Source organism: Thamnophis sirtalis, unplaced genomic scaffold (genome assembly GCF_051295495.1).
Source record: "Thamnophis sirtalis isolate CommonGarterSnake01/CBP01778 unplaced genomic scaffold, rThaSir2_p1.2 scaffold_4, whole genome shotgun sequence".
Taxonomy (NCBI): Eukaryota; Metazoa; Chordata; class Lepidosauria; order Squamata; family Natricidae; genus Thamnophis; species Thamnophis sirtalis.
Genome location: NW_028261384.1, coordinates 136,843,256 through 136,866,305, shown reverse-complemented (window position 1 = coordinate 136,866,305; position 23,050 = coordinate 136,843,256). Strand labels below are relative to the sequence as shown.

Sequence of the window (23,050 nt, the reverse complement as noted above, 5' to 3'; positions counted from 1 at the left end):
CTCTCTCTCTCTCCCTCTCCCCCTCCCCCTCCCCCTCCCCCTCCCCCTCCCCCTCCCCCTCCCCCTCCCCATATCTATCTATCTATCTAGCTAGCTAGCTAGCTATATAACTATATAGCTATATAGCTAGCTAGCTAGCTAGCTATATAACTATATAGCTATATAGCTATATAGCTAGCTATAAATAATTATAGATATAGATCATGTCATCATATAAACTCTATGGCTCATATATATTGCATTTGTATAAGAAACATAACCTGTAGGCACCTCAATGGCAAATTGAGTTTGACCCACAGGTAAAGAGATAAATATTTCCCCTGCGGTATTCATAAATCTAGTAATTACATATACTATACATCCTATATGTGTTACAGTTTGCTTAAGCATATTTAATGAAAGCTTCCTGGAATGTCTAACTTACCCATTTGATTTGAAATCTTCCCTTCCGGACATCGAACACAGTCATAGCAACAGAATTTTTTCCCTTCATCTCCTTTCTTCCAATATCCAGGGGAACAATGGTCATTACACTGAGAAAGTGGAAGAACCTGGTGATAAACATCAAAGGTTTTGAAAAGGGAGATCTTTAAAACAGTTTCTGATTTTTATCCCCCTTTATGGAGGCAGATCAAAGTTTACTTCCCAAGGGCTGCTGAATTTTATCAACTTGGATTTAAACTGTGCATTAAAAAGATGTTGAAATTACAAGGGAGTGTAAGAGGATCTGCTTGAAGAGGGACAGAGCAAGTAAATAAATTGGAATGACGGCAGTAATAAAATCATAGTACCAGTTTGTCAATTTGGTAAATGAACCTTTGTACAGAATGTACATTCCCCCCAGAGGTGGGTTCCTACCAGTTCACACCTATTCGGTAGAACCGGTTCGTCAAATCTACCGAACCGGTTAGAAGAGTTCCACCAGTGGACCCAGAAAGCAGGCCACACCTACAGAAGAGGTTCCAAAATTTTTTGAAACCCACCACTGTTCCTTGGATATGATTATTCTATACTATCATGCTCATATTTATAAAACTCAGTGCCTCTGTGAAAGGTAAGGATGTGATGCAATCGAACATTGCGTGTGTTGAAGTTGTTTTAATGCAAACCAAAGATGCCTTGAAAAAAACAAGTTTACATCATATTCTTATGCATGCCAGTGTTGTGTGTGAGGTAATTTAAGGTGGTTCTGACAAGTGTCATCGGCATCTTCATATCCGGTCACATGGGTGGCAAGCCACTCCCATCCAGTCACATGGGCAGCAAGCAACTCCCACAAAGGAGGCCACACCCACAGAGTAGGTTTGAACTATTTTTGAAACCCACCACTGATCCCCCCGCTTTTCAACAAGAGGAATCAAATTTGGAAAGTGACTATCTTCAGTGATCGGTCTCATTCGAGGTTGAACAACTAGCCTCATGGTGTGACCATCTGGAAGTGAGCACACTCAAAACTGTACAAAATGATGGTAGACTTTAGGAAAAACCCTCCCATACTACCACCTCTTACAATACTAGTCAACACAGTATCAACAGTAGAGATCTTCAAATTTCTAGGTTCTATCATATCTCCAAACCTAAAATGGACATCAGAAATGTCATCAAAAAAGCACAAGAAAGAATGCTCTTTCTGTGCCAACTCAGGAAGCTCATGGAGCTGCTGATATAGTTGTACAAAGAAATTACTCAGTCTTTCAACTGGACTTCTATAACTGTGTGGTTTGGTTCTGCAACCCATCCAGGTTGTATTACTATTATTCTTCTCATCCTTACTAGTATCTACCTCTTCCTACTTATAGCTATATCTAGATACAAGCATCTTTACAACTTATATTGTTTTTATTGTTTCCTAATATGATTTGATTGCTTATTTGTACCATATGACTATCATTAAGTGCTGTACTTTATGATTCTTGTGAACGTATATCTTCTTTATGTACACTGAGAGCATACACACTAAAGACAAATTCCTTATGTATCCAATCACACTTGGCCAATAAAGAATTCTATTCTATTCGGTATGTTTTAACAAACAATGATCAATGGGTCATAATGGATCAAGATACAATTCATGCAGGTTTTGCACAATCATGATTGCCTACCTGGTTAAATCCAGGGTGCCAAAGGATTGTGTTCCTCTCAATGACGAGTTCTTTTCCTTCTGGAGCATTCGACCTTAACTCTCCAACTTTAACTCTCTGAAAAGATCTGTTCGGAAAAGTGATCATGTTGAGAATATCAAAACCACCTTGACCTTCCCTTTTGTCTTTAAAGAAGACTCTTTCTCCGGCTGAGTTGTTAAAAGAAATCCCTTGAAGGAATTTGTGGAGCTACATGAAGAAGGATAAGAAAAAGGGAGTCGAAAAGAAAATAAATTATGAGGGCTAAAAAGATTAAAACTTCCCTTTACTTTACTCTCATTTTTCCAGGAAATAGCAATAGAACATAGACTTATATATAGCTTCACAGTCTTTTACAGTCATCTGTAAGAGATTTACAGAGTCAGCATGTTGTCCCCAACAATCTGGGTCCTCATTTCACCCACCTCGGAAGGATGGAAGACTGAGTTGACCTTGAGCCTGGTGAGATTTGAACTGCCAAATTGCAGGCAGCCGGCAGTCAGCAGAAGTAGTCTGCAGTACTGCACTCTAACCACTGTGCCAGCACGGCTCATGTGGTGAATGAAAATGGGAAAAAAAGTCTTCTGAACTTGAACTATAGAAGTAGAAAATGTAAAACCCACATTGAATAGTCAATAGATGAGGTTTGGAACTCATTTTGACCATATTAGTAAATGAGGACAAGTATTTCAAAGCAACTAGCTCAACAATTTTCCTGGTAGTTTGTTTAAGTCTGAAAACTCACATCACTTCATGAAGTTTTAAGTTTCTGGGTGTTATCATAAACGAGGACCTGGCCTGGCGTGCTCACATTGCAGCACTGATCAAAAGGGCCCACCAGAGATTATGCTACCTGAGATTTCTCAGGAAACAACAATTCAATGAAAAACTGCTGGTGACCTTCTACCGTTACACCATAGAGGGTATTTTAACTTACTGCACCTGTATATGGTTTGCTAATTGCACACTGGCAGATAGGACAGTATTCTGGAGGGTTCACATCATTGCTCAGAGGATCATTGGTTGCCTTCTCCCCTCTTTGGAAGAGTTTTATAGCTCCCACTGCCTTAAGGAAGTTCAAAACATTCTGAAAGATCCATCTGATTCTGGGCACCCTTATTTTGAACTGTTACCATCTGGCAGATGGTACAGGATAATAAAAACAGGGACAAATCAGCTGGAAAACAGCTTATATAGCAATAGCAATAGCAATAGCAGTTAGACTTATATACCGCTTCATAGGGCTTTCAGCCCTCTCTAAGCGGTTTACAGAGTCAGCATATCGCCCCCACAGTCTGGGTCCTCATTTCACCCATCTCGGAAGGATGGAAGGCTGAGTCAAACTTGAGCCGGTGAGATTAGAACTGCTGAACTGCAGATAACAGTCAGCTGAAGTGGCCTGCAGTATTGCACCCTAACCACTGCGCCACCTCAGCTCTTATCCCAGAGAAGAAACTATATTGGATTCTATTGTATAGTGCAATATGAATGGAATATCAGGGGTTTTCAATTCAACTGTATAGAATGTGAAGGATGAGTGTTTTGTTTTATGTACAATGTACTCTGAAGATGGCATTTAATTTCATTCTACGAGATGCAGTGACAATAAAGTAAACCTAAATAGTGCACCTCTACTGATAAAAAAACCCCAATTGTCATTGTCTCCGAGTTCTAACATCCCTGTCTTGACTACATTGCAAAAAACTAATCAGAAAAGAGAAATCCCCACATTTTTAAAAAGTGTGTTGGGCACAAAGCAAAGAAACAATGCTTTCAGACTCTCCTTCGTTAATTTTTTTCTTGGAACTGGGCTGGATAAATTTACAAGACAGGGCAATTCTATGTGGGAATGAAATGGTTATTTATAGACCCAAGGATGATATATAAACTTCACTGTCTGGACTGAGATTTGCAAAGGTATTGGTTATTTTCATCTTCTTGTATTCTGTAACTTAGAATCACCTCTTACACCATCGGTCTTGTTCCCTCAATATTTTTATTGATCTGTGAGTATAGGCCAAAAGAAGCCATACTCAGCAGTGGGTGAGAATGGCTATTCACTAAAACAAACGATAGGTAAAGCATCTTTTGAGACATTACCTTCCAAGGCTGAAGATCTGGGAATTCAAACCTTTGAATATATCTCTTTTGGGATTTTGAACTCACTTCTTCATTCAAAGAATGTGCCACTGCATAGACAGCATTGTAGATACTATAGCTATGGCCAGTCATCTTCAACTCGAACAGAGATGCAGGCAGATTCTCCAAGTTCTCTTCTCCGGTACAAGTTTGATCAGAAAATTCTTCATTTGGAAACGAACAGTCGAACATTTGCTCCCAAACTTCTTGAAAAAATCCATTTTTGTGGGTTGAAGGCTTGTTGACTCGAAGGAATTCTCTGAAGCCTTGAACCTCTCTTGAGTGCACTGCAAAGGAAAGAGCCCCGTGGAGCACCTGGAGATCGAAACCTCTTTGAAATGCTGTCAGTATGAAATCAGTTGGGTCCATCAGGATCCAAACCTTTCTAAATGAGGTGCTCTCTTCTAGATCACACAGAAACACAACAACTCTGAGCCACAAAATTGTGAAAGATTCTCCATAGACAAGAAAAGCATTTGCTTTCTGATCTATCAGTTTATTGCAGACAATTGAGTTTCCCCCAAGTAATTCAGACACGTTTTCCAAATTAACCAACTGTGGAATCTTTTGTGAGAAAGCTGTGCAGATGGCATTCTGGGAAAGCAATGACTGCAATTTCTGGAAGAAACGTTCTCCTTTGTCAGTGTCAAGAGTGAAGACTCCTATCCACGTCCATCCAAAATGAAGAAGAAGTTGTAGAACTCCAACGTACTGATGGTCCTCATTTGGGACCATGCAATAAAGTGAAGATAGTTTAGTAGTCTGGAACTCGTCTTGGGCAAAAGAACCATAAGTCAACTAAACTAAAAAAAAGGAGAGCCATTATTCATGACAATCAAGGGGGAAATATGTAAAAAAAAAGGATTGCTTTCTGGATGTATATTGAATGAAGGTGTCCCTACACTTAAAATGTCTACAATTATACATAGATTATAGAAGTTGAGCAATATAAGCAATGAAATCTCAAAATGAAATATTTTCTCACTTATGGAATAACATTATGAACTAAAATTAGCATCCTGATATAGTTCCAGAATGTTCATCCTCACGAACACCTGGAATATAGTTAAATCTGGGCAGAAGAAACCTAGAAGCAATTAAGAGGAGAAGCAATCTAGAAGAAGAGAGAAATTTGCTAAATCAACCAATGGAAGAGCTTGCCTTCAAAACTCCATCACTGAAGACTTTCAAAAAGAGACTGGAGAATCATTTATCTGAAATGGTATAAGGTCTCCTGCTCAAAAAGGGGGATGGATTAGAAGACCTTCAAGGTCCCTTCCAACTCTATTATTCTATACTCTATGTTCTTTAGAGCTAGACTTATTGAACTACCTTCTGCTCTTCTTTATAGCTGGCAGAATAAAATATTTTAGATGAAAGACTATCCATGAGATTCTGGAGAAATGGAAACAGTTAAGTATGTTTTCCTTTAGTGCTTTTAAAAAAATATACAGCTCTCCAAAAAGACCCAATCATCCAATCCTTCAAGAAAAACAGTTGAGTTTTATACTAAACTATTTTTTAACAGACCCCAATGAAGACAGAGTAAGGAGAGATACCATCTGTTCCCAGATGGCAGTAAAAACACAATGCCTGCCTGCTTCAGTAAGTTTAAGTTTGTTCTGTAATTTATATTTTCCATTTTAATTTTCCAATCTGTGATCATGCTAAAAGATTTTGATTTTTTTAAAAAAATGCATTTCCTTGAGCCAATACACTGCATTGTGGAATCAAATTACAGAAGGATTGCAAAGTGGACTTCAGTGAAATCCTGCAGAAAAGCATGACAAACATCTAATATCTAACATTCATTACAACAGAAGTTAAAGTTTCTATCTGATCCCTTGCCCAAACTACCTGTGGAATTTTGTAGACATTTATACTTTCTGCCATATAAGATGATGTGTCTGAACCTAATCCTCCAATGATGGCAATGAGGTTCTTCTGAGTATCACATTTGTAGTTAGGGACAAATCCCTGGGATTTGAAAAGCAGGTCCAGAGTGGTACGATAGGTCATCCTTAGATTGTGGTAACTATCATATATGTGAAACCCAAGAGTGATGTTAGGTAAGATCTGGGAGTCCTCATTGATCTCCTTCACAGCAAAGGCCAAGGCGAGGATGTGCTGGTAGAATTTGGTTATGACACTGCAAATAGGTTAAATGCACTCATTGAAAAATGATTCTACAATTCTTGTAAGGTGGCAAGATTTCTATAAGAAGAAGAAGCATTTCTGTCTCCTGCTGACGTAGATAGATGACAGGTTTTCTAAAACACTCAATAATTAGTGCAGAATTTAAATATACTTTTTACACAGTCATTCTATGATTTGCAAGAGATGTGTACTACAACAATATAGTAGCTTTTTTCAAACTATTACTCTTATTTCCTATCCACATACCTGAATATGAATAGATAATGTAGACTTTTTTTAAAAAAAGTACCTTAATCTCACTAAATGTTCCTCAAAAGACTTCTTGCAACAAGGTTTCCTACATTTTACAAGAATGACTTTAACATGATATAAAGGAAATTATTCCTTCTCACACGCACAAATACATTTGAAAGACAAACAGGGTTAGATAATATACAAAACCCAGCCTTTTATATTCAAGCAGCTTTCATTTGCATAAGAAAGTTTTGGAGGGTTCGGTTAAGATTGGAAACTGTGTGGAAAGAGAAGGAAACCCTTACAGTGGTAAGCCATAACCTTTTAAAGATGGATGTTCCTTAAATTTAATTTCATAAAAGTGGTAAACAATGTGAGACACCATCCCACCAATGATAAGGCCACCTGGCTGGTACCACTCCTGTGGAACTAGGAAAGCATCCCTTGAAGGGCAGCTCAGAGTAACTACTTTGTTCATCAGGAATACCAGAAGGAGCAACTTCATGACTCCCTGCTCATGAGGAAAATATCTGGGTCTATCATTCGAAGAGACGTTCTGGCAGATAAGACAGGAGGAAGAGAATGTGTGGAAGTGAAGCTCAGAATGTCAGCATTACCCCTTCCTGCCTCGCTGTGGCTTTTGAAATACTTATATGGATTGTTTCTCACTTGTTATTCCCTTCTGCGCAGAACCTTTCTTGTTTTGCCCTACTATGAATAATGAGTGATTTCAGTAATTCATAATTACCATTGGACAATAGGCAATCTGCCAATTTTCTCTATATAGCTGATCATTGATTTAGATGACATAATGCATGACTAAGATTGAACCTGTTTTGAAAACACCTGGAGAAATAGAATTGGACAGGTAGACTTAGAATAACTTTATTGTCAACTTGAATGTATAGAATAGAATAGATTATAATACATAGAATATAGAATATAATTCTTTATTGGCCAAGTGTGATTGGACACACAAGGAATTTCTCTTTGGTGCATATGCTCTCAGTGTACATAAAAAGACAAGATACATTCGTCAAGAATCATAAGGCACAACACTTAATGATAGTCACAGGGTACCAATAAGCAATCAGGAAACAATCAATATCAATATAAATCGAGAGGATACAAGCAACAAAGTTACAGCCCTGCAGTCATAAGTGAGGGGAGATGAGTGATAGGAACGCTGATAAGACTAATCGTAATAGTAATGCAGCCTTAGTGAATAGTTTGACAGTGGTGAGGGAATTATGTGTTTAGCAGAGTGATGAGGGGGGAATGTTCTTGTGGTGTGCAGTGCTCAATGGCATCATTTTGAGGGTAAAAATTGAAACATGGCAATAACTGTGTTGGCTTTTTTGGCAGCTGCTGCACAAGGCTGTCTCATATTGAAATGATTGTGTCAGGCCTGCAATTATATTCCTTTTAGAATTTTGGCCTGCCACACTTTCTCTTATTTCAATATGCTGTTTCATTAGTATAGTTGATGGGAGGGGGGAATAGACAGGAGTGAGATTGTGGAATGTATTGTTTTCATTCTTTACTAGAAGCCAAGGTCATCCTTTGTCTCCGCACCAGTACATGTGACCGGAAGAAGTTGGGTGTGGATGCCAGCGTGGAAGAAGAAGATTGGACCATGTGATGGATTGTGGGTATAGGGACAAGATCATGAACTTTTAACTGGGTGGAATTCTGATGTCATTTCCAGTATTGGGATTAACACAGATGTGCTAAGATGTCTGTTTTATTAAATTGATATTCTATTCTATTCTATTCTATTCTATTCTATTCTATTCTATTCTATTCTATTCTATTCTATTCTATTCTATTCTATTCTATTCTATTCTATTCTATTCTATTCTATTCTATTCTATTCTATTCTATTCTATTCTATTCTATTCTATTATTCCCTTCCCTCCCCTCCCCTTCCCTTCCCTTCCCTTCCATTCCATTCCATTCTATTCCATTCTATTTTTCTATTCTATTCTAATCTATTCCATTCCATTCCATTCTATTCTACTCCATTCCATTCTATTCTATTCTATTCCAATCCATTCTAGTCTATTCTATTCCATTCCATTCCATTCTATTTTTCTATTCTATTCTATTCTATTCTTGTTTCTGTGTAAGTCCTCTAAACTAAATCTTTTTGTACTCTTCCCACTGGCTCTACTAGTCTTCTATAAAAAATATAGTTATTGGGCCAAAAACCTTTGGAACATAGGATGAGGCAAAAGCAAGAATACATTTCATTTCACTAAATTTCTTGTATTAATATCTCATGACTGGTTGCAGTGGATATTGATTTATTAGGGAGTGAATAGTTATGACCCAGCAAGCAAGCTTTTTTAAAAAATTAAATGTACAAGATTCACAAAATCAAAGAATTTTACATTTGAAAGAACCCTAAAATATCCAAAATTGATTTACTCTGATGCTGTGTTAAATATATGTTTCTAAAACAACAACCAGCTTTTTACTGTATTTATGCAATGCTTTAGGAACTGAAAGTATAAAAATCATGAAAGTGTCTCTGCAAACATTGGACTTTGAGTCAATATCTGAAATATCCTAATAGTAAGAAAGAAAATTAGACTCTCAAAGTGAAGCGCAATGGATGTGTTGAAAGGGAGAAATGATTAAATTAAAGAATCTTGGAAAATGGTGAAAATAAAACTGCATCAGCACTGATTTTGGAATCATAATAAATCTTAATGATCATAAATATCCTACACAAATCTTTCTTTGGGAGAAGTTAAAATATTCCTACAACTTTATATATGTTTCCTGTACATAGTAGTCTTTCTATTCCATTTTTTTTTGGGGGGGGATTTCGGTGAGCCAGAAATATAACATGCTACTTTCTCTTTGTGAGTTGCTCCCTGTGATTGAGGTCAGGCCGCAAAACAATGATGTAGCATTTAGGGAGGAATATGCATCCCAGTAATGCAGCACTGGAGGCCAAGATGGAGAAGACCTCCACAGCTACCATGGCTTTTCCTTTTGTGCTCAGATAGGCTGGAAAGAAGGAGATCCACACACTGCAAAAGGCCAACATGCTGAAGATGATGAACTTGGCTTCGTTAAAGCTGTCAGGTAATTTACGGGCAAGAAAAGCCACAATAAAGCTGGCAATGGCCAAGACACCCATGTAGCCCAAGACACAGTAGAAGAAAGCTGACCCCTCATTGCATTTTAAAATCATTTCTTGGAGCTCTGATTTCATGTCCAACTCAGGGAATGGAGGTGATGTCGACAACCAAAGAATACACATCAATACTTGGAAGAGAGAGCAGGAAAGGACAATAGAAAAGGCCAATCTTTTTCCTACCCATCTCCTCATCTGAGAACCAGGTTTAGTGGCCATGAAAGCAACAACCACAGTGATAGTTTTGGCCAGTACACAAGAAATGGCCATGGAAAAAGTGATGCCAAAAGTTGGTTGTTGGAGAAGGCAGATCACTTTGTCAGGTTGGCTGAGAAAAAACAAAGAGGAGAGAAAACAGAGCAGAAGAGAGACAAGGAGGGTGTAGGTGAGGGATCGGTTGTTGGCTTTGACAATGGGAGTGTCCTTGTGGTTAATAAAAGTTCCAAGTACCCAAGAGGTCAAGAAGAAGAAACCAAGAGCTGTTGAGGATAAACCAATTCCTAAGGTTTCTTCAAATGTTATAAAGACTATCGGTTTCAGGATGCAGCCTTTCTTTTCTTTATTTGGATAATGATCTTCTAAACATTGAAAACAGTCATCCATATCTGGAAGGAAAATCAAAGAATTTGTCATCTAGGCATTCCATAGCATTCAAAGTACTTTCTAAATGGGTGCCAGTTGTTATTCCTTTGAGTTCTTCCCACTGGTTACCCGGCGGATCATGTTTCTATGAAAATTCAGTTCAAAGCAGAAATGGAAGGAAATACAACTCTTTGTGTCATTTTAAATTTTATTGCAATGTAGGCCATTTGGACTTTCCCCCATTTTTTTTCCAAAACATGGAGAAGAAAACTGTGAGGATATACATTTAAATCCCTAGTAACAGAGCGTATTGACCTGAACAACAGATTGTGAGTCACAGCTATAAAAATGAATATTCATCTTGAAGATGTAAAGTATGAGTTATTTGCACAATAAGATAGTGTATTACACCTTGCTTAAATTTACTTACAGTATTTATTTATTATATAGTGATACATTAGCCAGGAGACAATAATGCTGATACAGGCTTGTACTTTGGCTGCCTAAGATTACTAGCTCTGTTTGTCTATGACGATTCTCAGTCACCCAGGTCATAGTTGTCCCAAAGGTGCTTTTTCAAGAGGCAACTGGACCTTCCTCTTTTTTTAAAAATATGTTTCACTTCTCCTCCTAGGTGTTTCTTTAGCTCTGACTGGATAGTGGGGAATGGAAGGAGTTCTATTCCTTGCAGACAGCTGGTCATTAAAAATCACCTTTGGGACAACCATGACCTGGATGACTGAGAACATCTATTGACATTTAGCTGTGCAGTTTGGGATGAGCACCCTTCAAATGGTTGGGAGTATGAATGGATTTCCAGCAAAATATTACAGGCTACGGGAACCATTTGTGCTTCAGTTTGAGAAACAGACAACAGAGACTCATCCCCAACAGCCTGAAAGGGACACAGGTCAGAAAGGAACACAGTTGCAGAAAGCACAAGTCCACAACACAGTCCTTTCAGCAGCTCCAAGAAGGCTCCAATTTGCACTAGTCAGGTGACCCTGAGGACACAGACAAACCTTCAAGTGGCCTCAACAACTCTCAGAAAGAATGCAAGTGACCAGCTGTCTGCAAGAAATATAAATCCTTCCATTCCCCACCATCCAGTCAGAGTTGAAGAAGCTTCTTGGATGAGAAGCAAAATGTCTCCAAAGGGGGCAAGATAGCTCTGCACCAGAAAGAAAGTAGAGTGCCTTTCCTGTAACATCATATGTAGCCCTGTCCCTCCACCAGAGCTGCCTTGCAAATGAGCATCACAAATGGGAAGTGCAGTGCCAGCAGGATTCTAACCGTCCACATGAAATGCCTGCTCATTTTCCCACCAAAGTGGTACCTATTTATCTACTTGCATATAACATCCTTTTGAACTATTAGATTGGCAGAAGCTGAGACGAGTGATGGAAGCTCACCACATCACGCAGTCACTGGTGGGATTCAATTTTTTTTGCTACTGGTTCTGTGGGTGTGGCTTTGTGGGCGTGGCAGGGGAAGGATACTGCAAAATACCAATTCTAAAAATTTCCACTACCGGTTCTCCAGAACCTGTCAGAACTGGCTGAATATCACCTCTGCACAAAATGCTAGGGCTCAAAGGGTTGGAGTTTAATTACCTTCTCCAGCATTATTAAGCCATTGAACCACTGCTCCTCTTCGTTTGCTTAAATCAACCTAATGAAAACTTCTTGGAATGTCTAACCTACCCTTTTGATTTGAAATTTTCCCTTCTGGACATGGAACACAGTCATAGCAACAGAATTGCTTTCCTTCAGCCTCCTTCTTCCAGTATCCAGGGGAGCAATGGTCATTGCACAGAGAAATTGGAAGTACCTGGTGATAAAAATAAAAGGCCTTTTGCAAAGGAAGATTTTTTTAAAAAAAATAATATTAATACTAAAGGATCCAATCTGATTCAGTAACTGGGACCAAAGGTTAACCAGTTGAGTAGATTCTTCAACATTATCCTGGGAACACTTTCGTTCATGAGTTATTAATCAATCCCTTTAATTGGGGAAAAGAATTCTTTACTTCTCAAAGGGCTACTGAATATTATCTAGCTGGATTTATATTATACATTAAAAGTTGTAGAAATAAAAGTGATGAGCTAAAGGGCCTGTTGGAAAAAGGCAAGGTGAGTGGATTAACATGTGAGATCACAATGCTATGGAAATAAGGCAATGTCCATAATTTGAAAGATAACTGCAACCAAAAACAAAACCTGACTTTTACATTGTAAGGTCATTTTGTCAATTTCATTAATGCTTGCTCATGGGCCATATTTGCTCATTGTATTCCATTTTTTCTTACAAACATAAAAAATAGATTTCTAAAGAGGCTTTGGTCAGTATGATTTAAGAGACCAAGGCCTCTATTTGCAATCATAATAGCTCAAGATATAGTCCATTAAGTGAATCCATGCCTGATTAAAAGCTGGGTGCCAGATAATCAGATTTTCATCAATGAATAATTCTTTGCCTGTTGGAGAAGTTGGATCTATTACTCCGACTCTCACTCTTTGAAAAGACCGATTGGGAAATGTGATGATGTTGATGATATCAAATCCACCTATTACTTCCCCATTTTCATTCAGGGAAACTTTCTCCCCAGCCGAATTGTTAATAGAAATGCCATGTAGAAATGGATAGAGCTATGTGAAAGAGAATGAAAAAAAAAGAGAGAATTGGAATGATAATACAGGTAGCACTCTATGTTGTTGTTGTTTTTAGTTGCAAAGTCATACCCAACCCATCATGATCCCATGGATAATGTTCCTCCAGGCCTTCCTTTCCTCTACCATCCTCTGAACTCCATTGAAGCTCACACCTACTGTTTCGGTGACTCCATCCAGCCATCTTATTCTCTGTCGTCCCATTCTTCTTTTGCCCTTAATCATTCCCAGCATGAGGCTCATCTCCAGTGAGTCCTTCTTTCTCATTAGGGGGCCAAAGTATTTGAGTTTCATCTTCAGGATCTGGCCTTCTAAAGAGCAGTCAGGGTTGATCTCCTCTAGGACTGATCAGTTTAATCTCCTGGCAATTCAAGGGACTCGCAGGAGTATTCACCAGCACCAGAGTTCAAAGGCCTCAATTCTTTGGTGCTCAGTCTTTCTTATCGTCCAACTTTCACAGCCATCCATTGCAACTGGGAAAACCATAGCCTTGACTATACACACTTTTGTTGGCAGGGTGATGTCTCTGCTTTTTAGTATGCTGTCTAGATTTGCCATAGCTTTCCTCCCTAGGAGCAAGCCTCTTTTAATTTCTATTTACTCTATTTAGTTTCTATTATTCTATTTATTTCTATTTATTCTATTTAATCTTCTATTTATAACAGTTCATTTAGTGAGTGTTCTAAGTTACTGTGGCACTGAAAAAAGTGACATGACCTGTTTTCACATTTAGGATCTTTGCCACCTTCTGACCAGCAAAATCCATGGGGAAGCGAGGTTCCCTTAACTGTGGTACTTAATAATATAGTAGTTTCTTGAGGTTCACAACTGACTGGATTTTATAAGCAGAAAATATTAAGTCTTTCCTCCATATGTCAACTCATAAAGTTGCCATGGTGAGGAAAGCGGGGAAGGCATTCCATGCATACCTTTGGCTAGAGTCAGATCTTAGATTACTACAGCAGGCTTGTGAGGCGTGCACCTCATTGATGAATGTGATTTATGACACAGACTGAGGGGAGGGAGGAAACAGGGGTAAAATTCAGCCATAATTAAAATGAGATCAGATCTGACTGCAATGAGGTATTGCTGAAATGGTGTTCCTAATAAATGACTAGTTTTCTTTTGAAACTTGGCTCAAGGCTCATGAATTAATTAGGGCATCTTTCAAAAACCTGACAGACAGACAGATCTGATCTCATATTTCTAGATCAAATTGCTCATTGAGATAATAGAAGTGTCCAATGTAGAGAGAATACCTGCCAAGGCTGCAGATGTGGAAGGTCAGTTTTTTTACTCATCACTGTTTTTTTCTTATTGAATCTTGACAAGAATAGAGCTTGCAAAGCATGAGCCACAGCATAAATGGCATTGTAGATGCTGTAGCTTTGGCCAGTCATTTCCATTTCAAAGACAGGCCCAGGGAGATTCTCTAGCTTCATCTCCCCAGTACATCTCCTACTGTGCATTTTTTGTAATTCTGATTTTGAGAATGAACAATCAAAGAATTGTTCCCAGACATCCTGCAGAAATCCATCTCTGCACCCTGAATGAGGTTTGATGGTCTGACGAAACTCCTTGAAACCTGCAACTGCTCTAGAATGAACACTGAAGGAAATAGCCCCATGGAACATCTGGCGATCCCAACTGATTTGAAATCCTGATAATATGAAATCAATCTGTGCAGTCATGATCCACACCTTTCTAAATAATGCCATTTGCTTGTTTTCAGGATCTGCTAGAAACATGAGAGCTCTCAGCCACGTAATTGTCTGAGATTCTCCATAGATGAGAAATGCAGTGCTGTTGCTATTCTTCAAATTAATGAAAATACTTGAGATTACGTGATAAAGTTCTCCATACTGTTCAAAGTGGATTAGTTGTGCAAGCCTTTCTATGAACGATGAGCAGATACCGTTCTGTGAAAGTAAGGGCTGCATTTTTTGTAAGAAACGTTCTCCGTTGTTGTTATCCATAGTAAAAATCCCAATCCACGTCCACCTGAAATGAAGAAGCAGTTGGATAATTCCAACATATTGATGGTCCTCTTTTGGGGCCATGAAATAAAGTGAAGGTCGCTTGCTGGTGGGAAACTCCTCTTGGGCTAATGAGCCGTATGTCAGCTGAAAAAAAGCAGAGTAATATTCTGTTGAGTTGTTAGCTCAAATCAGATCTTTCTCGATCTAGGTTTCCTGTAAACAATATCCAAGAGATGATTTTCCCTTCTATTTTGTTTAAAATATTAATATAGAATCAAATTTCTATGAATTATTTCAAACACATTATAATACCATATTTTTGGCCTATAAGACGCACCGGAATATAAGATTTTGAAGAGGTAATTTTTTTAAAAAAGTTTTGTACTCTGCAGGCCTTCCAAACACTCTGCACACCTCATTTTTTGCAAAAAAAAATTGGGGGGGAGACATGCAGAGGTTTTGGGAGGCTTGTAGGGTGCTCCTAGGGGCTGGAAGGTCAAAAATGGCCCCTTTTTTTGCCCTCCCCAGCCCTCAAGATCACTTTGCAGGCCTCCCAAACCTTCTGCACATCCATTTTTGCAAAGGGGGCAGGGTTTCATTAGGCCAAAAATGCTGATTTCAGTGTATAAGATGCACCCAGATTTTTACCCTCTTTTTTTGGGGGGGGGGGAAAGGTGCGACTTATATTCTGCAAAATATGGTAATTCATTTGGTTGAACAGGACCAGGGTGTGCTTCATTCAAATCTTTCCTCTACTTCTATGATTGGCATTACAGTTTTATAAAACAACTGATAAGTATTATACCTCAAGGTCTACAATACAATTTGTATTTAGATTTATTATTTTGTTAAACATATACAAGATACCAGGTATAAATATAAACATGGATATAAATGAAAGAAATGGATAAAAATAGATAGAGACATAGGACAGGTGCATTAGGCACCTGGTGCGCTTATGTACACCCCCTTTACCGAGGTGGCACAGTGGTTAGAGTGCAGTACTGCAGCCACTTCAGCTGACTGTTATCTGCAGTTCAGCGGTTCAAATCTCACCGGCTCAAGGTTGACTCAGCCTTCCATTCTTCCGAGGTGGGAGAAATGAGGACCCAGACTGTGGGGGCGATATGCTGACTCTGTAAACCGCTTAGAGAGGGCTGAAAGCCTTATGAAGCGGTGTATAAGTCTAACTGCTATTGCTACTGCTATTTACAGACCTCTTAGGAATGGGATAAGACCCAGGTAGACAGTTTAAGGTTGAAGCTGTGGAGGTTTGAGGATGTAACAACCGAGTCTGGTAGAGCATTCCAAGCATTGACCACTCTGTTGCTGAAGTCATATTTTCTGCAATTAGGTTTGGAATGGTTTGCCTTGAGTTTGTATCAATTGTTTGCCTGTGTATTATTGAGGTTGAAGCTGAAGCTTTTCTTGACAAGTAAAATGTTTTAGCAGACAATTCTGTGTACTGTGCTCAGATCATACTGCAGGAGACACAGTTTCAGATTGCCCAAGCCCAAAATTTCAAGCCTGGTGGCATAAGGGATTCTATTGTGAGTAGAGGAGTGGAGTACTATTCTCGTGAAATGCCTCTGGACTCGCTCAATTGTATTAATATTCGATACACAGTGTGGATTCCAAGCAGATGAGCTGTATTTGAGAATTGGTCTGGCAAAGGTTTTGTATGCCCTAGTTAGTTAATACATTGTTACCAGAAAAGAAGCTTCGCACAATTAGATTAACAATTCTTAATGCCTTTTTTGGAATGCTGTTACAGTGTTAATATCTGATTCTATACTACATACATACATACATACGATATTAAAACAGTGTTAATATCTGATTCTCAATAATTATACGATAACAACAAGGTACAGAAATTTTCTACTCATCTTCTCCGCACTGACCTGTGGAACTTTGTAGAAGCCTACAACTTCAGCTATGTTAGATGATGTATCAAAACCTAATCCTCCAATGATGGCCATGAGATTCTTCTGGCTATCACATTTGTAGTTAGAGACAAAGTCCCGGGATTTGAAAAGGAGGTCCAGAGTAGTGCGATAGGTCATCCATGGATTGTGGTAACTATCATAGATATGGAACCCAAGTGTGATGTTAGGTAAGATCTGGAGGTCCTCATTGATCTCCTTCACAGCAAAGGCCAAGGCAAGGACATGTTGGTAGAATTTGGTTATTATGCTGAAAATAGATTGAGCACAATAATTATCAAAATAATGATAATTTATAATTTTGCAAATTATTTTAGGCTGTTCATTCCATAACTGACCACTGGAAAACCCTATTTCTGATTGAAGGATTAGTTAACTTTATAATCAGTCCAAATATACTTTGAACACAATTTGTTTCCTTTAATATTTTTATTTTTCCAGAAAGGTTATCATTATAAAACACACTATGTTAATTTTCTGAAATTTTAACTTCAATGTTTAGTTTAAACTAGAATGCTGTGGCTTTGGTATTTTCCCAGTTGATTTGGTTTTCTAGGAAATTTACTGAATTAGAAAGAAGTATAGATCATGTGTGAGACGCTGAACATTGTTGATTATAAAGGTTGGCAGTTGGGTGGTTTGAATCCCTACTGCCGTGTAATGGAGTGAGCTCCCATTACTTGTCTCAGTTTATGCCAACCTAGCAGTTTGAAGTAGAAAAATAGGGACCTCCTTTGGTGGGAAGGTAACAGCATTCCATGCGCCTCTCTGTATTTAGTCATGCCGGCCACATGACCACAGAGACATCTTCGGACAGTGTGGCTCTTCGACTTTGAAACGGAGATGAACACCACCCCCTAGAGTCAGGAACAACTAGCACATATGTGTGAGGGGAACTTTTACCTTTACCATTCCTTACCTCCTTAGTATAATAGAATGTCAATAAATTTAACTAAGTTCCCATATTTATGTCTATGGAGATTCTCAGTTGTCCAGGTCATGGCTGTCCCAAAAGTGCATTTCCAATATTTCACTTCTCATCCAAGAAGTTTCTTGGATGAGAAATGCAATCTTTTCAAAGCAAAAACCAAGAAAATCCAGTTGCCTTTTGGAGAAGCACCTTATATTTTTGTCTCGTGAAATGTGGCAGAGCTGGATTTTTTTAGCCTTCTTTTTGATAATTTCCATGCAATCAAATGTGCTTTGAAATACATTGTTGATGAAACAAACACGAAGAAGGTTTCTCCTTCTCTCACCGCTAGAAATCTTCCAAAACACAAAGATTCCTTACATTTACCTGAAAAACTCTACATTTTCTCTACAAACAGCTATTAATCATATAAACAATTCTTTGCTATTGTGGGTTAAAGTCAGGTGATTCAAAGGAAAAATCTTTACATTGGTGAATCATCAAGGTTGACAAAAGGATGCTGTTTGAATAGAGTTTCATAGAAATGGTAAATCAAATGAGACATCATCCCACCGATGATGAGGTCCCCGGGTTGATACCACTCATGTGGAACAGGGAAAGCATCACTCGCAGGGCAGCTCAGAGTAATTGCTTTGTGCATCAGGATACCAGGAGGATTGATTCTATGATTCTCTGTGTATGGAGAAGAGGTCTATCTTCAAGGAGAACTTCTGGCAGATAAAACAGAAGGAAGAGAACTTTGTGGAAATGAATCGCACAGAGTCAGCATTACACGTCCTTCCTCTGTGTGGCTCTTGAAATATTTATATAGATTCTTTCTGAATTTCTGTTCCCTTCTGTGCAGAATGTTTGATTTTGTGGCCTCCTAGAATAATGGAATAATTGCAGTCATTCATAAGGGACATAATTGCCATGGAACCATTGGCTACCTGGTGATTTTTTTCTTTATATGTCTGATCAACAACTTTGCTTCTTTGGAGTGACATAATAAGTGACAATCCTTAACCTGTTTTGAAAATAGTGAAGAAATGGAATTGGGAAGTTTGCAGCTACAACATCGCTCTAATTCTAGAAACCAGGACAAAGATTTAATTTTTATTAATGGGTCGGGAATCCATTTCCTTGCCAAATGTTGGATGAAATGGTCAAACATCAACTGTCTAGTACAGATTAACTGATCTTGATTTGAAAATCCTTTGGAAACTAGATAAAAGTGAAAGTGAAATAGACAATCATTCACACATTCCATCCAAGGATGGGGAGAAGAAGAAATAAGAGCAGACAAGGATATTTGAAAAAAAATAAAACTAATATTTCAAAAATGTAAAACTAAAACATGTTTTACAATTTATCTTATATGTGCTTTTTAATAAGAATGGGGAATTCATACAAACACACACACACACACACACACACACACACACACACCAGGGGTAGGTTCCTGCCAGTTCTAACCAGTGACGTGTGGTGAGCTTCATGGCTGGTGAGGCAAGTGCAAAAGCCCTGCCAAAGCTCCGGCGCCACGTCCACCATAGAGCGGGACCCTCACCGGCCATGAAGCTCACTGATCTATAACCACCCTTGGCAGGACCTCCTGCCCCTCCTCCCTCCACCCAGGACCTCCAACCATGTCCCTCCACAAGCCCCCACCACGCCCGCACCCCTCCCCCGGGCACCCCTCCCCTCCCCCTGGGCCCGAAGCCCCCCACCCTCCCAGGGGGAGTGCTCACCTGCTGCCAGGGCCAGGGGGCCGCTGCCACCTCCCTCCGCGCCCACCGCCATGGCCGCTGCACCCACATGGAGCCACCAAGGCAGCACCGAATGAGTGCTGATCGAGCTACGCCAGCCAGAGGAGTGCCGAGCCGCCGATGGGTGGAGGCGACAGGCTCCTGAGTGCCTGTAGAGCACCTTCAGGATCGCCGGGGAAGAAGTTGGGGAGCGAGGGTTGCCCGGACCTCGCAGCCTCCCCACAATCGCTCCCGCAGCGTCTGCTATGACAAGCCGGCACTTTAAAGGCATGCCGGCACTCAGGCAGGGCTCGGCTGCCATTCAGCGAAACATGCAGTCCGAGGAACTTTTACCCTCCCGATTTGCTCGCTTTGTTTGGACTTTAAATTCTGCAGCCTCAAAAGTTTCTTGAGTTTTATTTGCATGCCTGGATCGGTGTGCATTGGGGGAGCAAAGGGAAGAAGAAGAAATTACTCCAGACAAGAAGAAGCCGAGACTTTAGAAAAGAGAAAAAAGAAGTTCCATTTTTCTGGGATTCTTTTTTTTTAAAGATTGGCGAGAGATACTTTTTTTTTTTAATTGAAGCCAGCAAGTGTCATTTTGTTTTCTTTTTCCTTTTCCTCCGGGCAGGGGATAAGAATTGCTCGGCCTGTCAACCCAGGAAGAAGGCTGAGCAGTGTTTTTTTTTCCAAAACCCCAAAGCTTTTAAGGAAAAAAAGAACTATCTCGTGGGCTTGATTTCAACCAGATGGCAGGCTGGTAAAAAAGAAAAAAGAAACTGAGAAAGAAGAAAAGGAAGGAAGGAAGGAAGGAAGGAAGGAAGGAAGGAAGGAAGGAAGGAAGGAAGGAAGGAGGAAAGGAAGGAGAAGGGGAGAAAAACCCCTACTGGGTTTCCAAGATGGGCACTGCCATTTGTACCTGAACGCAGAAGGGTCTTTTGCAAACTGGGTTTTGTGTCTTGACGCTGGCCTGCCTGGGTTCTGGAGTTCTTTAAAGTACATGCTGCCCGGCCACAAACCAAGACCTGTTTCGCTCTGTGGTGCGCCGAGGCGGCATGGCTTTAAAAAAATATAAAAATTGAAAAATGAAAACTGAAAAAAAATGAAAAATGAAAATAGATGTGCCAGCCCGCGGGCCAGCAGAGGCAGGTTTAAAAAAAACCACACACACGCACATACACATAATAAAAACAAATTAAAATTACTTACATTACAAATAAATTGAATTCCTCCCTCCTGCCCTCTCGCTCTGACCCACATACCTTCCAGCTGTGGCGAAAATGCTAGATTTGGTCTAGCCAGGGCCAGGCAGGCTAGGCTAGTTGCTGCTAGAGTCACCATGTGGATGACTCTGCTTAAATGTTTTAAAATAGGCTCTAAACAAAGTGCCTCTGCAGGAGGAGGCGGGAGAATCATGTGCCTCATTTGCATATAGAATTTTTTGTGTTTTAACCCTTGGTTGACTCTTAAAAGACGAAAAATTCCTTATGCAAAGGAGGCCCATAGTTCTCTAGCCTCCTCCTGCAGTAAGGAGACTCAGAGTCACTGTGACTTAGAGTCTGGGAGCAACTACCTTGGCCTTTTTAATTATTTTAAAAATAGTTTCCTTTCCCTCAGGAGACTGGTGAGGCCCCGCCTCCCTTGCCTCTAGTGACTGCACATCACTGGTTCTAACCTCTTCTATAGAAGAGGTTTCACAAATCTACAATGCCGCTTAGAACCAGTTCCAGCTCCCTCCCCCCGCCTGTCCATACATCATCAAGATGAAGAGCGAGAGGAAGAATTCTGGGATTTGAAGTCCACAACTCTTAAAGCTTTCAAGTTTGAACACCCCTGGGGTTTTTTCCCTAAAGGGTTAGGGGTCCAAGGGCCTTGTAACTTGACAGCTTTAAGACTTGCACACTTCAATGCCAGAGTTCCTGAGCCAACATGACTGGAGGAGGAATTCTGGGAGTTGAAGTCCACAAGTCTTAAAGCTGTCAAGTTTGAACACCCCTGGGGGTATCTTTTCTAAAGGGCTAGGGTCCAAGGGTCTTGTAACTTGACAGCTTTAAGACTTGTGTGCTTCAAATGCCAGAGTTTCTGAGCCAACACTTTGGTTGCTAAGCAAGAGCGTTGTTAAGTGAGTTTCACCACATTTTTTATTTATTTATTTATTTATTTATTTAGAATTAAAAAAACTTTTACTTTTAAGCCACTCCCACCCGGTCACATGGCCAGCAAGCCACTCCCACAAAGCAGGCCACACCTACAGAAGAGGTTCTAAAAAATTTTGGACCCCCCCCCCCCGAAATCATAGTTGTTTTTTTCCAAGATCTATACTTTCTAAGCAGTTTGGTGAACTGGTTATTAGAAGAACCAGGGGAGAGATTCCAATATTTGAGGGGCCACCGCAAAGATGAGAGGGACAAACTACTTTCCAAAGCACCAGAAGGCAAGAGAAAAAACCAATGGACAGGAGGAACTTCAAACTAAGGAAAAATTTCCTAACAGTGAAAACAATGAACCAGTGGAATGGCTTGCCTTCAGAAATTGTAGGTGCCCCATCATTGGAGGCTTTCAAGAAGAGCTGGACAACCATTTATCTGAAATGATTAAGATGACTAGATTTTCAGATTGGTAAAGAGGGACACCTTTGGCTGGGGGGGCAGGGGGGGCTTGATTAAAAAAATTATATGGAGCAACAAAATTTTTCATACAACGCAAAAATAGTATTGTAATATTTTTTATTTCAACATAACTACAATTTACAAATATAAATTGCAACTTTTGCCAAACATCAAAATTTTGATCACGTAACCATGAGGATGCTGCAACGGTTGCTAAGTGTGAAAATGGTCGCTAAGTGTGAAAAATGGTCATCAGTCCCTTTTTTTAATGCCATTGCAACTTTGGTCACTAAATGAACTGTTTGAAAGCTAAGGCTAGCTTGCATTATAATGCCTTATGGTAGCCTACATTTCCAAGAGAGAGAAGCTAAACACACAAGGAATTTGTCTTTGGTGAATATGCTCTCCGTGTACATAAAGAAAAATAAAATAGAATACATTCATCAAGAATCATAAGCTACAACACTTAGTGATGGTCACTAAAGCCTGGAGGATTGTTCCCTCTGTGCTTCTTTAAAACAGTATATGTTAGAATAGAATAACAGAGTTGGAAGGCACAGAATAGAATTCCAGAGTTGGAAGAGTTGGAGATCTTCTAGTCCAACCCCCTGCTTAGGAAGGAAACCCTACACCATTTCAGAAAAATGGTTATCCAACATCTTTTTAAAAACTTCCAGTGTTGGAACATTCACAACTTCTCTCCTTGATTAGTTTCCACCCATTGCTTCTTGTTCTACCCTCACGTACCTTGAAGAATAGTTTGACTCCCTCTTCTTTGTGGCCACCCCTGAGATATTGGAACACTGCTAT

General features: G+C 39.6%; 1 protein-coding gene and 1 long non-coding RNA gene across 2 annotated transcripts; both read right to left on the bottom strand.

Annotated features, from left to right (window-relative positions):
• Nucleotides 1-421: 421 nt before the first annotated feature.
• LOC148046844 (uncharacterized) lies at nt 422-4,544 on the bottom strand. Its single transcript, XR_015696279.1, has 3 exons — nt 4,221-4,544; nt 2,103-2,330; nt 422-551 (listed from the first exon to the last, which is right to left on the bottom strand). It is a non-coding gene; the product is annotated as an uncharacterized LOC148046844 (long non-coding RNA).
• A 713-nt stretch (nt 4,545-5,257) lies between these two features.
• LOC148046843 (vomeronasal type-2 receptor 26-like) lies at nt 5,258-19,686 on the bottom strand. Its single transcript, XM_087715003.1, has 9 exons — nt 19,635-19,686; nt 18,372-18,576; nt 16,932-17,223; nt 14,308-15,171; nt 12,800-13,027; nt 12,084-12,210; nt 9,512-10,403; nt 6,143-6,408; nt 5,258-5,346 (listed from the first exon to the last, which is right to left on the bottom strand). Exons 1-9 carry the CDS (start codon nt 19,684-19,686, stop codon nt 5,258-5,260), a joined length of 3,015 nt encoding a protein of 1,004 aa, XP_087571129.1.
• Nucleotides 19,687-23,050: the final 3,364 nt, after the last annotated feature.

Bases quoted from the DNA above. Each gene is read 5' to 3' on its own strand.
- LOC148046843 (XM_087715003.1), bottom strand. From the start codon at position 19,686: ATGGCGGTGGGCGCGGAGGGAGGTGGCAGCGGCCCCCTGGCCCTGGCA. The intron at 6,409-9,511 runs GTAGCATGTTAT...ACCTATTTGCAG, and splicing joins GAGCAACTCACAAAGAGAAA to TGTCATAACCAAATTCTACC. The intron at 5,347-6,142 runs GTATAAATGTCT...AATTGCTTCTAG, and splicing joins ATCATCTTATATGGCAGAAA to GTTTCTTCTGCCCAGATTTA.